General features: G+C 36.0%; 1 protein-coding gene across 3 annotated transcripts in view; it reads left to right on the top strand.

Annotated features, from left to right (window-relative positions):
• Positions 1-15,224, top strand: part of taf2 (TAF2 RNA polymerase II, TATA box binding protein (TBP)-associated factor) — a 379,690-nt gene that overhangs the window by 223,170 nt on the left and 141,296 nt on the right. For all 3 annotated transcript variants that reach the window (XR_005630659.1, XM_039736433.1, XM_039736434.1), the window contains 2 exons: positions 4,277-4,417; positions 5,647-5,757. Coding sequence is in view for 2 of the 3 variants with exons in the window: in XM_039736433.1 (XP_039592367.1) it covers positions 4,277-4,417; positions 5,647-5,757 (252 nt within the window). In the remaining variant the exon portion in view is untranslated. The remainder of the gene's footprint in view (positions 1-4,276; positions 4,418-5,646; positions 5,758-15,224) is intronic.

Genomic DNA, 15,224 nt, shown 5'->3' with positions numbered 1-15,224 from the left:
CCCCTTTTCTACACCACGGCAAAATAATATTAAGGCGATTCACACTTTCTTTTGCACGATATCGATTATGAGGTCCTCACCTCGGATTATGAAAACACGCACACGAGTGGAGGACTGACATTGCCATCACAGCCGATTAATGGCGGGACGCCTCACCAGTCTACACAAGGCGATCATAACGCCAGCGAAACACATCTCTATACTATATAAAAGAAAAAGGCAACTTTCCTTTCTTTACACCTTTTTCCTTTTATCCCAAACCAAAGCCTTTCTCTTAACACTGCAGAGGACACAAAACTAATTTTCTTTAAATGCCGGTAAGGCACATTACCACAGGCACAAATTTGAACGCTCACATAGAAAATGTAATTTCTATACCACAGCCGTCGTGTAGCCTTTCAAAAGGGATCAACTACCGAGAGATGATCCATATACATTTTAGCTGCTGTTAGTTACTTACCTGTTGTGTTACACAGTCTTTAAAATGTAGTTTACCTGAAACCACTCCAGTAGTGCTCAATGTACCTGTACTTCTTAAAACGTTAATGTTTTACTGTTTAATAACTTATAGACTATATTTTATTATTTTTCCCTTGCACTCAGTGACCAAAGCTATACACCTAGATAGGTATATATATATATATATATATATATATATATGTGTGTGTGTATATGTAGATATGTATATAGATATGTAGATATGAAGATATGTATGTGTATATATATGTATGTATGTGTGTGTTTGTGTGTGTGTGTATATATATATGACAGCAGCAATCCAAGCTGTGAGAAAACACTAAAAAGGAGGCATGTCAGACGTTGTGGTACATTTTCTGATGCAGCTAGACGAAAAAAACTTTGTGACGCTGCCGCCAAATACACAAAACAATTACTTTGACAATCATGTTACATTATTTTTAAAATGTTTCCTTTTCTTTTCATAACTTCTTTAACACATGACATCACAAGCTGGTATTTTGGTATTTTATATATATATATATATATATATATATATATACACTCATAACAGTGACAAAACAATTACATTGACAATCATGTTACGTTATTTTCAAAATGTTTCCTTTTCTTTCTCTTTCCTTCTTTAACACACTACTTCTCCGCTGCCAAGCGCGGGTATATATATATATATATATATATATATATATATAGATAGATAGATATGAGAACAACACTCATATCAATGACAAAACAATTACATTAACAATCAAGTTACGTTGTTTTTCAAAGTTTTCCTTTTCTTTTTCATACCTTCTTTAACACACTACTTCTCCGCTGCGAAGCGCGGGTATTCTGCTAGTCACCTATAAATTCTACTAACTGCTCTACTGCATCTTCTCCAACTCTCCCTCATCTTACAATACTTCCATCCACCTCTAACAGTTTTACCTTGCGGGCTTTTTCAGAGGAAGAGGTTCTGGATGAATTGCTCAGGCTGGACTCCAATAAATCTTCTGGGTTTGATGAGGTGGATCCTGTCTTTTTTAAATTGGCCGCTTCCATTATCGCTGCTCCCATCACAGTTATATTCAATTTATCTATATGTACAGGGCAAATTCCTCGAGCTTGGAAGTCAGCGTTAGTGTTCCCTCTCTTTAAGGGTGGTGACCGGTCAGATCCCAATTGTTACAGGCCTATTTCTGTCTTGCCATGTATCTCCAAGGTTTTGGAAAAACTCGTAAATGGTCAACTCACTGATTATTTGGAAGCACACTACATCTTATCACCTGTTCAATCAGGATTTAACTGAACTGGGTTTGGGTGTATAACAGCTACTCTTAAAGTCTTAAATGATATTTATTCTGCTTTGGATTCTAAATTCTCTAAATACTCTGTCAATCATAAGCGTCTTATTGATAGGCTTCATTACACAGGCATCTCTGACAAATCCTTGTCTTGGTTTTCCAATTATCTTACTTACTTACAGTCCATGAAATCTGAACTACTTCTTTCCCAGCCTCTTCCAGTCACCAATGGTGTCCCGCAGGGATCAATACTTGGACCTGCACTTTTTTCTATTTATATTAATACTGTCGCTAATTCGGTTACAAATTCATCTATCCATCTTTACGCTGATGACACAATTCTTTACTCTACAGGTCCTTCCCCTGCTACAGTCTTGCAGCAACTCCAACTTAGTTTTAATAGTTTGCAACTGACTCTTTCTAACTTGCACCTCCAGTTAAATACTTCCAAAACTAAAGTTATGTGGTTCGGTAAAAAAGGTCATATTCCATCAAGCTCTCCAGGTGTCTGTTCCCTTGACGGGACACCACTGGATCAGATTACTGAATATAAATATCTGGGAATTTGGCTGGATAATACTCTATCTTTCTCAAAACACATTGACAATCTGAAGTCTAGGATCAAATTAAAACTTGGGTTCCTTTATAGAATGCATTCTGCATTTACATCATCTGCTCAGGAAAACTCTGGTTCAAATGACAATCCTTCCAATGTTTGACTATGGTGATGTTATTTATAGATCAGCATCCAAAGGCCTGCTTCAGAAGCTCGACGTTCTTTATCACTCTGCCATCCGGTTCATAACAAATGCTCCTTTCAAAACCCATCATTGTACCCTGTATTCTTCTCTCAACTGGTCTTCATTTGTACACCCGCCATAAAATCCATTGGCTTATGATTATTTACAAAACTCTCCTTGGTTTTTCCCCTCCTTACTTACAGGAATTGTTACACTTTTCTTCTTCTGTGTATAATACTTGTTCTGCTAATCTGATTCTGCTGACAGTTCCTAAGGCTACTTCTGTACTTGGCCTGTCGTCTTTTCAGAACACTGCTGCTAGAGACTGGAATGACCTGCAGAAAATGTTAAAATTGAATAATTTCATTCCTAAATCAGCTTTCCAATCGCGGATTTCAGCTTATTATAAAGACGTGTGTCGCTGTTATTTAGGCTAGCTGCTCCAATTCACTGCTGCTCTATTCATTGCTGCTCCAATGTTCATATTGTTTATATAATATTTTATGACATTTTTTGTAAACATGTAACTTATTCACTGTTTCTTGCTTCATTTCTTTCTTTCTTTATTTATTTATTTTTTTTTCCGTTTCTTTTCGTAATTTTGTTTATATTGTATATATGTATCTTTCTTAATATGTTTTATTTTTTTATTTTTTTTCTTACACCACCCCCCAGTTTTTTCCCTCTTAAGACTTTGCCCTTTCCGGGCCACAGTTGTAAATAAGAAACATGTTCTTAATCTGTCTTGCCTGGTTAAATAAAGGTAAATAAATAAATAATAAAAATAAAAACCTGTAAAACATGCAGCACAAAGTCTCATCTTCACAGTAGAAACTGAGACTTGCTTTTATCGACCACTGTTAAGCTGTTCTTTAACAGTAGAATTACCAGAGCCTACGAAAAAACTTGTAGATCTGTCCCACCTCTCAGAGGGGACTGGGCGGTCTCTTGGTCTGGAATCCCTACAGATTTTATTTTTTTTCTCCAGTCTTGGACCTTACTTATTCTATGTTAATTAATGTTGACTTATTTTTATTTTTTATTGTGTCTTCTATTTTTCTATTCTTCATTTTGTAAAGCACTTTGAGGTACATTTTTGTTGTATGAAAATGTGCTATATAAATAAATGTTGTTGTTGTTTGAAGAGCCTCACTTGGACACCTGGCATGTTGTTGATCTATTCTAGTAATTTCGCTGGTTAGCTCTGATACCTTCTTGGTTTCTAATTTATTTCTGTGGGAGAGATAATCTGTCCTCATAAGAAGGCCTTTAGGGTTTTCCAGAGTATTCCTGCGGAGACCTCTGAGGATGTATTTGTCTCTAGGAAAAAACTGATTTGTTTTGATATAAATTCTGTGCAGTTCTCGTCTGCTAATAAAAGTGGGTTAAGACACCATCTGCGAGATGAGTATGTGGGGCGTAATGATTTTAGCTCCAAGATCAGAGGACCATGGTTGGAAATAATAATAGTGTCGTACTTGAACGATTTAATCTACGATTAAATCTTGTAACGTGTCTAAACACCCATATGAAAAATATAGCTTTTGTGAATGTAATGGATGGAATCATAATAAATTATTTTTGACCTTTTCTCCTTATAAATTAAAGCACTATGAATGTTTTATTAATATGTATGACATTTTTTCAACCTTGCATGTATTTACATTGATTTGATTGATAAATCATGTTATGTTAACCTTTTAGGGTAATGATTTATGTATTCAAATTTTGATTTAACTCATATACCATATGCCTGTAATATGTCTTCTACAGATTGCAAGTTCCATGGTGAATACATGGACGGGACCACCAGCTATGAAATCTCTGTTTACTAGAATGTTTTGCTGCAAAAGTTGTCCAAATATAGTCAAAACAAACAACTTTATGAACTTCCAGAGTTATTTCCTTCAAAAGGTATAAATTAGCTTTGAAGTTTAAAATGTCCTCTAGTAGTGTGCACAATAGTGTATTCGATGCATTTTCATCTTCACTGAAGAATTTTTTTTTGTTTGCATAACTTTGTTTATAATCAAACCAAACACATTGAAGCCTATATTATTGTTTATTTATTTGGAAAATAACACTAGTGTGTTTGTGTTTGTCATATGGATTACTTCATTTCTGTTATTATTATATCTATGTGCAGATTTCTGTAATTACTCTTAGCTCTTACTAAGTGAAGAGTACTATATATAAATAAAATAAACTGAACTGAATTATTTTGGGCCATATGTTGTCCATTTAAAATCCCAATATGGTGAGCATTCAAAGAACTGTGTATATCTAATTTTTTGCAGTTTAATTTCACTTGATAAAATTTTATTCAAACATATTCATATTCATGACTTTCTAACTTCATTAGTGTAATCTCTAAGTATATAAAATCCAATGTCTGTCTGTCCACTTTTCAAAAGAGAAATGCTTAATGGATTTAGGTTGTTTTTTTTTTCGATAATTTGCTTGAACATTCTGGTTGATTTTGTGACTTCTCTCATTGCGCTATGTATCATAGTTTGCTTGCAGTACCAATTTGTTTGCATGAATCTGAGAGATATGTAGCTGGCGGAGAGGTGCCGAGTCCTCCTCACTAACACGCCAGCCTTGGGTTGTGTACCTTACCTCTGCTTAGCTAGCGAATGAGAGAACTACTTAATGGATTTAGATCTTTTTTTTTTCCCCTCTAATTTGCTTGAACATTCTGGTTTATTTTGCGATTTCTCTTATTGCACTAAAAATCATAGTTAACTTGCAGGAGAAATATTTTTGTACTAATCCAAGATATAAGCTGTAAGTCGAGGGGAAGGGGAAGCATGAAGTCAGGAGTGAGGAGCCAGGCAGGGCCCTTCTCACTGTCCTTTTTCACTAATACGCAGGCAGAGCCTCGGGGCACGGCTAGTAACTAATAATTCTTCTTTCCTGATTTCCAGTTTAGTCACCCTTACCAAGATGGTATGTGATATAGCAACTCTTTCTAAAATATGTTAGTTAAACATAATTTAAAATATTAAGAATATATTGGGTAATTGGCATTTATTTTTCAATTACATCATTGTGCACATCAATATGTTTTTCTTCCATGCTGTGCTTTTGTAAATTTTTTCCATTTAAGTTCATTAAATATCTCTTATATAATTTCCTTCCAGACTATGCCAGTAGCCATGGCTTTACTGAGAGATGTACACAACCTTTGCCCCAAAGAAGTTTTACATTTTATTTTGGATTTGATAAAGTACAACGACAACAGGAAGAATAAGGTAGAGGAGGCATTTTCTTTTAATGCCTAAAGCATATTTTTACTTATAACATTTGATACAAGCATTATAATACTCTAGTATGTAATGATCAATATTAATTGTAAAGTTAATGCCACAGTTACTGTACAGTTGCTGCTTTTGTTTAATTGCAAAACTTGAAAACTTTTTCTTGTTCTCCAAAGCTTTTAAAGTTGTGTACTTTATTAAGAAAATTCAAAATCAGAGAATTGCTTCCATACATTGCAATTCTTTATTTTTCTTCTTTTAAACATCATATGTAAGAACGTTTAGTTGATGTGTGACTCTTATTGGCACTAAAGGATTATTACAGGAGATTATAAAAGGGCTAATGTTTAACATGTCTTCCTAACTACTTGAATATTTGAATAAGTTTTAACGAGAGAGTAACATGCATTGTTACTGAATATATTTTATTATGTCTTTTGAGTTGGCCATAATGGAAGAGTGAACACTTAAGTAAATAAAGCCAACAGACTTCAGCTTACCAAAACAAGAAAAGACAAATCCTTCAACATGTATTTAGATTTATACTGTTCCGTTTGCAAGAGTTGCTTATTTCCAATTTAATGTTTCAAGCAGCAACGAATGCACATCTAGGCTGAGCAATATTTGCCCACTCGTCTTTACAGAACTTTTCAAGTTTGGCAAACTGAATAATAACTGTTGGTGGACTTCAAACTTCAGTCATTCCACCGATTTTCAATAGGGTTTTACTCTGACCATAACACCTTTTCCCAATTGGCATCAGGATCTTCTAGGTACGTTTGGGCAAAGCTCAAACAGAACTAAATGTGTTCTTTCTTGAGGAGAGACTTTTATCTTGCAACCTTCCCATACAAGCTACATTTGTGGAGTGTTTGTGATATTGTTGTCACATGAACACAATGACCACTCTTTGCCATAACGTTGTGTAACTTATTCAAAGTTGTTGTTGGCCTCTTGGTAGCCTCTCTAACTAGTTTCCTCATCGCTCTTCCATCCAGTTTGGAGGGTTGGCCTGATCCGGGGAGGGTCCCTAGCAGTACCAAACACTTTCTTGTCTTATTATGGACTTAACTTTGCTCCTAGGGATTGATAAAGCTTTTGAAATCTTTTTGTGTCCATCTCCTGACTTGTGTCAGTCCACAACTTTATCTCTGAGATCTTTTTGAAAGTGCCTTGCCATCCTTAGTCAATGTTTTTCTTTTACCTGCCCTACCAAGCACTGGAATACTCCAGGAATAGCTGTTTTTATTCTAAACTAACCACAATGATTTACACAGAGAACCATAGACACTTGGAATAAGCTACCATGTAGTGTGGTAGACAGTAGGACTTTTAAAACTGGCAAGCTTTGTTGGGCTGAATGGCCTGTTGTCATCTAGATTGTTCTAATGTTCTTATTGAGCACAGGTGGAAACCAGTTACTTTGGTGTGCAATGGTAAAGATGATTACTTGAGTTTACAAGTATTGTTTGGGAGGGGAGTGATCCTTTATCAATCTCAGTTATTGTTTTTTTATTTATTATTTTCTGAAAAAATATTTTTTGTGTTTTTTCATTTTAGGCTGTAAAGTAACAAAATGTGAATATTATCAAAGGGGGTGATTCTTTTCTATTCCAACTATATATATATAGTTTCATGAGTTTATTTTTTTAAATAATTCTGTTGAAGTATGGTTGAAAATCAATGTCTCACTTTTATTAGTTAAACTTCATAGAATTTTTATTTATTATTACTTTTGTCAGATTAAAGTTATTTCTGTGACCATTGTGAGTTTTTCTTTCATTGACTGAAGGGTACCAACAATTTTGTCCACGTGTGTATATATATACTACTTAGGGCAGGGGTGTCGAACTTGAATTGATTCCTTTCTTTATTAAATGACAGCCAAACAGAAATGAGATCTAAAACGAGCCAGGAGAATTCCAGCTAAACTGGTGATTTCAAATTCCAAAAAATCTCTTAATTAGAAGCCAATTCTTGCTGTTAATTAAACCCATTATTTAATTCCATGGCTTGTTGCTGCTCTCATTCTGCCACAGCAGACATTTCCAAATATGTTGATTTTTCTGTTTTTTCTAAGAACACCATCAAGATGTTTTGGTGAACTAAGAGATCAATCTTACTGAGACCTTCAGCTTTCTTTATTTTCAGATATTGTGTGATGGGCACAGGTGAGGTGGTCATGTGTTTTGTGTCTCATTATTGTTTGGCTGCTAGTTATGGAAAAAGAGACAAGGGTCTTAGTCAAGTCAATTATAATTAAAGAAAAAGAAGTAAATTAGCTGCAAAAAACTGGTCCCTAATGAAGAAGATAGTTAGAATGAAAACCTGCAGCCACTGCGGCCCTCCAGGATTGGAGTTTGACACCCGCGACTTAAGGTAACACCCACCGAGCTTTTCTATGCCACTCAGATAAAATGTTTTGTTTAGCTTGCGCAGCAATTATTCTGCAGTTGAATTGAAGTCTTCATCACTAGCATCTCATTTCCCATTTTGGTTGCCACAAGAGCCTAGGTCTAGTATATAGGGTATATGTGGTATCTGCTCAAAATCACAATTGGAGGCCTTGTCATAAGTCAGAAACAGGATGGTCGACAGCTATCCTTGTCACATATTTCCTACCTGACTGTTGCAAACAACCAGTCAAAGTAGTATAATAATCACCAATTTTGTGTGCCTTTTGAATTTGAATTTTACACATGGTCTTACCAGCACTGGCTTGTACCTTGTTTTCTTTTAATGTTAGAGAATCGCCATGCTTTCATTTTTATGATTATAGTTTTGAATTTGAATCAGATTGATATATCTAAGTTTCATCCCTAGTTTTGAAATACTTCTTATATTTCTCCAAGTCTGAATTCATTAGCTTCACATTCATCTTGGAGCATTAGAAATAGTAATGCTTCATTCTAAAAGTCACCATTCTGGGTATCCAAAATGCACAGATCTTGCTCATGTTTAATTTTTAATGGAAAATTGATTCAAATGACCTATGCCTAATCAATTTAGTGTCTATCCCATACACCATCATTCTTCAGTTCTTCATTTTAGTTTTCACCACAATGGCAACACATTTTTTCTCTCATTGATGTTAGGAGTCAGCTATGCCTTAGATAATCAACTTTACTAGACCATTTTGCAGTGACAGAATTCTATAAAACTATTTCTTGACTGGCATAAATGAAGTGAAATAGTTCTGGTGCATGTCGACAAATGAATCTTTGAAAGTTTCTGTAGTATTAAAAATTCAGTGATCGCATATTTGATTTTTCAGGTTTTTGCATCTTTCTCCATTTGGTTACGAAACAAGAAATATATACATTTAGCAAAAAATGCTAGAAACTCATATTTTAGTTGATACAGTATAAACCATTTACAAAATCACTACTATAGCATATTGTGGCTAGTTCTGGGCCCAAAAAATTGTGATCATCCCTCATATTGACAAGTACATCATTGCAGAGTGTGTAGGTCATGTCAATACAGCTTTTACTTCCTAGTGTAGTTTTACTTGTTCTTTGAATTTTAAGAACACAGGAATGTGGTTCCCTTCAATTTAGACTTTAGTACTGAAGTTAACTTCCATTCACTTCTTTTTCACTTGCCAAAAGAATACAATTTATGAGTAGCTATATGACTGTGTTCTTGCAAAATATAATAATATTTAATTGTTATGGTTTGATGAAAAAATATATCTATGTAGCCCTTATATTTATACACCACACATGCACCTTGTATAATGAGAGGTACATTACTTTGCTCATCTTTTAAGTAGTTGATCTTTTTACAGTCACAAAAATGGACAGTAATGGAGAATAATATCTAATGTATAGGTTGATAATATTTTTCAGTCATGTTTACTGTCCCCCCAATCTAACACTATTAGTTTTCAAATAAAGACATGGTATAACGAACCCACGCACACAACCAAGCAGAACTAATTCAGCCACGTTTGCGCGTCAGCTTTTTTTCCTTCACATCAGAGAATTCCCTGTAATTTCCAGTTCTGTTGTCTAAAAACACCACTCAAATCCAGTTACTCCCAGTCTGTCATATACGCCACTCATACCCATTTCCACAGTTTTCCCAGTCCCAGTCTCATTCACACACCCCACTGATCTGACACTGTTTTCAAACAAAGACGTGGTATTACAAAACAATTATGTTGTTAAACGTCTTTATTTCAAAATGGTGTCAGATTGAGGAGAGCGTGAATTAAATTGAGAGAATAACACTGGAAAAAAAATAAAAAATGTAACTTTTACAAGAGCCATAAATACCTGCTGTTACAGACTCAAATTAAATGTACATTTTTATTATTTAATAGTAATAATAATAAATGCTCACTACTCAAAACACTTAATTCAGGCAGGTCCCAGGATTGAACCCGCAACCTCTTGATTATGAGACGGCAGTTCTTATCTCTTCACCAGCCAAACAGAGACGTATACTTTGTATCAATAGAGATTTGGGCTTTGGTTTTTACCAATTGGCAGCAACATGTAAATTAAACAGTTTCTTTTTCTTTGGTTATATTTTAAGCTCACTTGTTTTGTTATACCTTTTATGAAAGTGTTTATTTGATATTTTGACTTCAGTCTTTACACATTATACAGTTCACATCAACATTTTGTCATTATTACTATAAAGTTTCTGTTTTAGTTATGTGTTCAAAATTTTTTGCCTCACATTTCCTGTCATACTACCTTTGCACAGATTGTTGTAGACACGGAACACACATGAAATATATGAATTCCAAATAACAATTATCCTGTATAATTCCAGACACCTAACTCCCAGGTGCACAGACTTCAACTGTGAGAATTTTGTGTCCGACTTCAGCTGCCTCAGTGGGTGTATGGGAGAGCAGGCCTTCTGCTGCCAGTGCTGATTGACACATTTGCAAAACAAAGGCGCTGATGAGGAGGTGAGAGGGAATTTAAGGTGGTCTAGCATTGCAAGTATTTTTGTTTTCTTTAAGGGTTCTAGTGTTAAGTGTCTGAATACTTATATGAATGGAAGTGTTTACAATAAACTGTGCAGAATATGAAGGGATCTGAATACTTTTTGAATCTACTCTATACTGTACATCTACTACTGTATAGCAACATCTCAAGTCACACACTCAGCTAGCATATATGATCAGGGGTTTGGAAATCCAACGCCCAACTCGTCCGACACGGGTAAATAGACTGTCGGACAAGCGTGTTTTTCTGGTTTCAGTTGTCCGTGGACAAGTGCAATTTTCTGGAGAAAAAAGATTTACATGTACTATGCAGGGCACATTTTTACCAATACTTTAAAAATTTCAATATTTGGGTACGTACTTTGTGTGGTAACAGTCTACTTAGGCATGTTCTTCATGTCTCAAATTGGTCTTCAATATTGTTTACAAAATGACGGCTGATTTTTCAAAGGGGAAGCACTCTTACGGTCTTACATAAGTATTTTACCCCACTATTTACACATGAGATGTAGTCATTATTTTCATGCTGACATTATGATGTAATCTGATGCTTTTTCCTTATAATCAATAACTTTTATATATTATTGACAAAATGCATTGTTTCTACATAAAAATGCGGTCATTTTACTTACAATGCTAATGTTTTCACCACATAACAAAGCTTGCTAGGCAGTTAATCTTTCCTGAAATTTGTGATTTCGCGTAGGTTGTGATATATTGAGGGATTAAGAAATTTATTGCATGACAACATCAATTTTGATGAGCCGTCCATAGATTGGAGAATTTTTCATATAAAACAAGTTGGTTTCACGCTGTTAGTTTATTAAAAATAAAAAAGAAAAAATTCTAACGGTTTCCAGATGTTGTGAAATATCTATATAAATCTTCACTTAGACGCGGTTATTTTTTCCCCGACAACATTGGTAATATTTACTTCTTTGGAAATGTACCATCTTGCAGAATTTTGAATACGTCTTTAGGAATTCCCTGTGTAACCCATAATGCACTGCGGTAAGCACGTTTTCTCGTTATTTGCGTGTTGCTGAAACTGAAGCAAGTAGCATCGCTGATGAGAAATGGCTCATTTCTTGATTAAAACTGGCACAACAGGCCCTGAAAAACCTGACAAGGAGGGCAAGAAAAGAAAAACAAAAGCTGAAAGGACCATGAGTATGATAAAAAAACAAAAACGGTCTTTTCAATCGCAATGACTCAAAGAGTTTCCGTAGATTAATGCAGACGACACTGACTCCGTTTTTTGCCAAATTTTCCGTCAGTATCCCCTTATTGCCGACAAAACATCCACATTATTTACCGGCATGAAAGTCAACACTACTGTCGCATTAGCTGTCACGAAACACATTGCCTGTATGTCAAAGCATGAGTCTAAAAGTAAGAAAAAAGTGGGTTCAATTGAAAAAGCGTTTTCTAAAGTTGAACGCTCTGAGGTTGAGCGTTAGGCTAGGCTGTTCAAACTGCTTACGCTGTTGCAAAGCACAACAGGCCATTTACTGAATTTCAATTTCTGTGTTCTGTGCAGGAAAAGAATAGTGTAAATTTAGGGAGTGACCATCGAGGCAGGGATGCCTGTGTTGAGTTTGCGAAGTCAATATTGTCTATTTTGATAAATGATGTCTCAAGTACAGTGTTCTGTTATGTAACTGTAATATGTGAAACAGAACTAGTGTAGCTATAATGAAGGCATTGTTTATCTCTATACTAATAAAAGGCAAAGCCCTCACTCACTCACTCACTGACTGATTCATCAATAATTCTCCAACTTCCCGTGTGGGTGGAAGGCTGAAATTTGGCAGGCTCACTCCTTACAGCTTCCTTACAAAAGTAGGGCAGGTTTCATTTTGAAATTCTACGCGTAATGGTCATAACTGGAAGCTATTTTTCTCCATATACTGTAATGGAGTTGAGCTCGATGGCCGTGGGGGGCGGAGTTTCATGTGACATCATCACGCCTCCCATGTAATCACGTGAACTGACTGTCAATGCAGTACGTAGAAAACAAGGAAGAGCTCCAAAAAGCGCTGAAGAAAACGTGCATTATATAATTGAGAAGGCAGCGAAACAATAAGAAGCGAGCGAGTGACATATACAACCATATTCATGAGTGGCATGCCCACGGGTAATACGGGGTACAAGTTTAATGAGAGGACGCAGGATATAAACGAGAGAGTTTTGATCACTTCATAACTAAGTTAACATTGATGGCGAGGGGCTGTGCTTATGCAGATTCCGAGAGACTGTCTTTGTGGGGGGGATTGACAGTTAAGGCGGGTGGGGGAGTCACGTCATCATCTCCCCTCCCATTCACCTCATTACTCGCTGAGCTGAGCTCCGCAGCTAACGCAGTCTTGTGGAAACAACTTTATGACGCTGCCACCACGTACTCACAGAAAAATCCACAAAGTAATACACACGCTGTTTCTAGAGTTTCTCCACACTCTGAATCCTCCAGGCACTACTTACAAAAGGTTGCATTGACAATCGTGTTACGTTATTTTTAAAATGTTTCCTTTTCTTAGCACAAGCTCAGCTGAGAAGCATCGATGCATGTGCTCCATAATGCGTTAAAAAATAACGCATTTAATCACACTTTGCATTCCAAGCAAAGGGGGAACTTCTGTCAATGCATGATTTCCTGGTACACCGATTACATTGATCCACACATCAGAGCTATAAAAATGTAAGAGTCGGAAGAAAGTGCGTTGCTACAACTGATTGGAGGAAAATTTCATTTCAAAAGACTACCCGACGGAAGCCTTGATAAAAGCGTGGTTTTGTGCACATATATATATGTGATATATATGCAAATGGTCCTAAGACAATATAGAGATATAATGTTTCTAGCTTTTCCTCGGTCTGCCTTTCAGTCTTCCCCCTGTTGATATTGCCATTTTTCCATGGAACGTACACAGGAAGTAATCTGTTTACATGCCTCAACTATCTCAACACACTCCTCACAGTCATTTGAAGCTGCAGTTCTGCTGTAATGTCTTTTAGGATTGTTACAGCGTTCATAAAACTGCTGCTGTTGTACTAATTTGTTGGTCAGTTTTGAAATCTAACCACTTTAATCATAATTTCTGAACAAACTCCCAAAGTACTTTTAAGTTTTTTAATTGTTTAGGCTACTCTTACCTGCAGATAACATGTCACTGTTTCCCAGAAGAGGAAAATGATCCCAGGGTTGGGGATGATGATTATCATCCCAACTTCATCACGTTTAATTTAGAATCTATTCCACAGATTATACTGTTCAACAAATGGTTACAGATGCAGCAACACTTAATTCATCATATAACCTGAAACTGCAGTATTTCACATTCAGGCTACTGCGTTTTATGCTTGACTAGCTGAAAATAACTGAAAGATGGTACTTGTAATGCATCAGTCTTAAACGACACAGTTGTTTCATTTAATCTCATTACCGTTTAAATTCACATAATATGTAATTTTACAATTACTAAGTTGCTTACTTGGTTATTTTTATATCTTATTTCTTGGAGCAGAAAGAAGTGTCAGCAAGTTAACAACAGCAAACCCAAGGAATTAGTTATTGACTTTTGCCGCACCTAATAGCCACTGTGTCCGGTTACCATTCAAAGAGTGAGTGTAGATGTGGTCCACTCCTGCCTGTACTTGGGGGTCCACATCAATCAAACTGATTCAATCACACATCAGAGAGCACACATTAGCACATCATCTTTTACATTAATATAGTGTACTTTCTGCACAAAAATTGGGAGTGATCTCCCCTGGACTTTTTCGTTTACTCAGATAGGAGGATGTATATTTGAGGAGTAAACCGCAAGACAATGATTATATTTTTATATTATGTACATTAAAGAACCATCAACAACAAATCAAATTAATAATGTATTGAACAATTGTTATAAAAGTAAAGTTGAATAAAGCAGACTCTGCAGCTGCATGAATAAATGGTAAAGTGCCACTTCCGGGTAGTGGAAATAGCCCAAAAGTTGATAGAAATCTACATTTTCTAACTAATACTTGTATGGAGAATTTGGTTGACCTAAGTGAAAGCATTCTCAAGTTATCGTGTTTACACACACCCACCTACACACAATTCCAAAAATTGTGTTTTCGTCGAGATTCATCAAAATCTCAAAATGGAATTTTAGGAAGATTCTAATACTTTCCCTATACTTTGTCCATCCATCCATCCTCTTCCGCTTATCCGGGGTCGGGTCGCGGGGACAGCGCTTAAGCAGAGAAGCCCAGATTTCCCTCTCCCCGGCCACTTCTTCCAGGTCTTCCAGGAGAATCCCAAGGTGTTCCCAGGCCAGCTGGGAGACATAGTCCCTCCAGCGTGTCCTGTGTCTTTTTCACAGCTTCATCACCTAATCTTATTTGGGGTGAGCATACTAGCGCAAAAATGGTTGCCATTGCATCATCCAGGTAGATGCTATACTTTTGTGGTGGCTCCCCATTCACTATGAAAAGAGCTTTGAGTAGTGAG

The sequence above is a fragment of the Polypterus senegalus genome, chromosome 15, assembly GCF_016835505.1.
Source record: "Polypterus senegalus isolate Bchr_013 chromosome 15, ASM1683550v1, whole genome shotgun sequence".
Taxonomy (NCBI): Eukaryota; Metazoa; Chordata; class Cladistia; order Polypteriformes; family Polypteridae; genus Polypterus; species Polypterus senegalus.
Note: the sequence above shows the minus strand (reverse complement) of the source record. Positions and strands in the feature narration are given on the sequence as shown.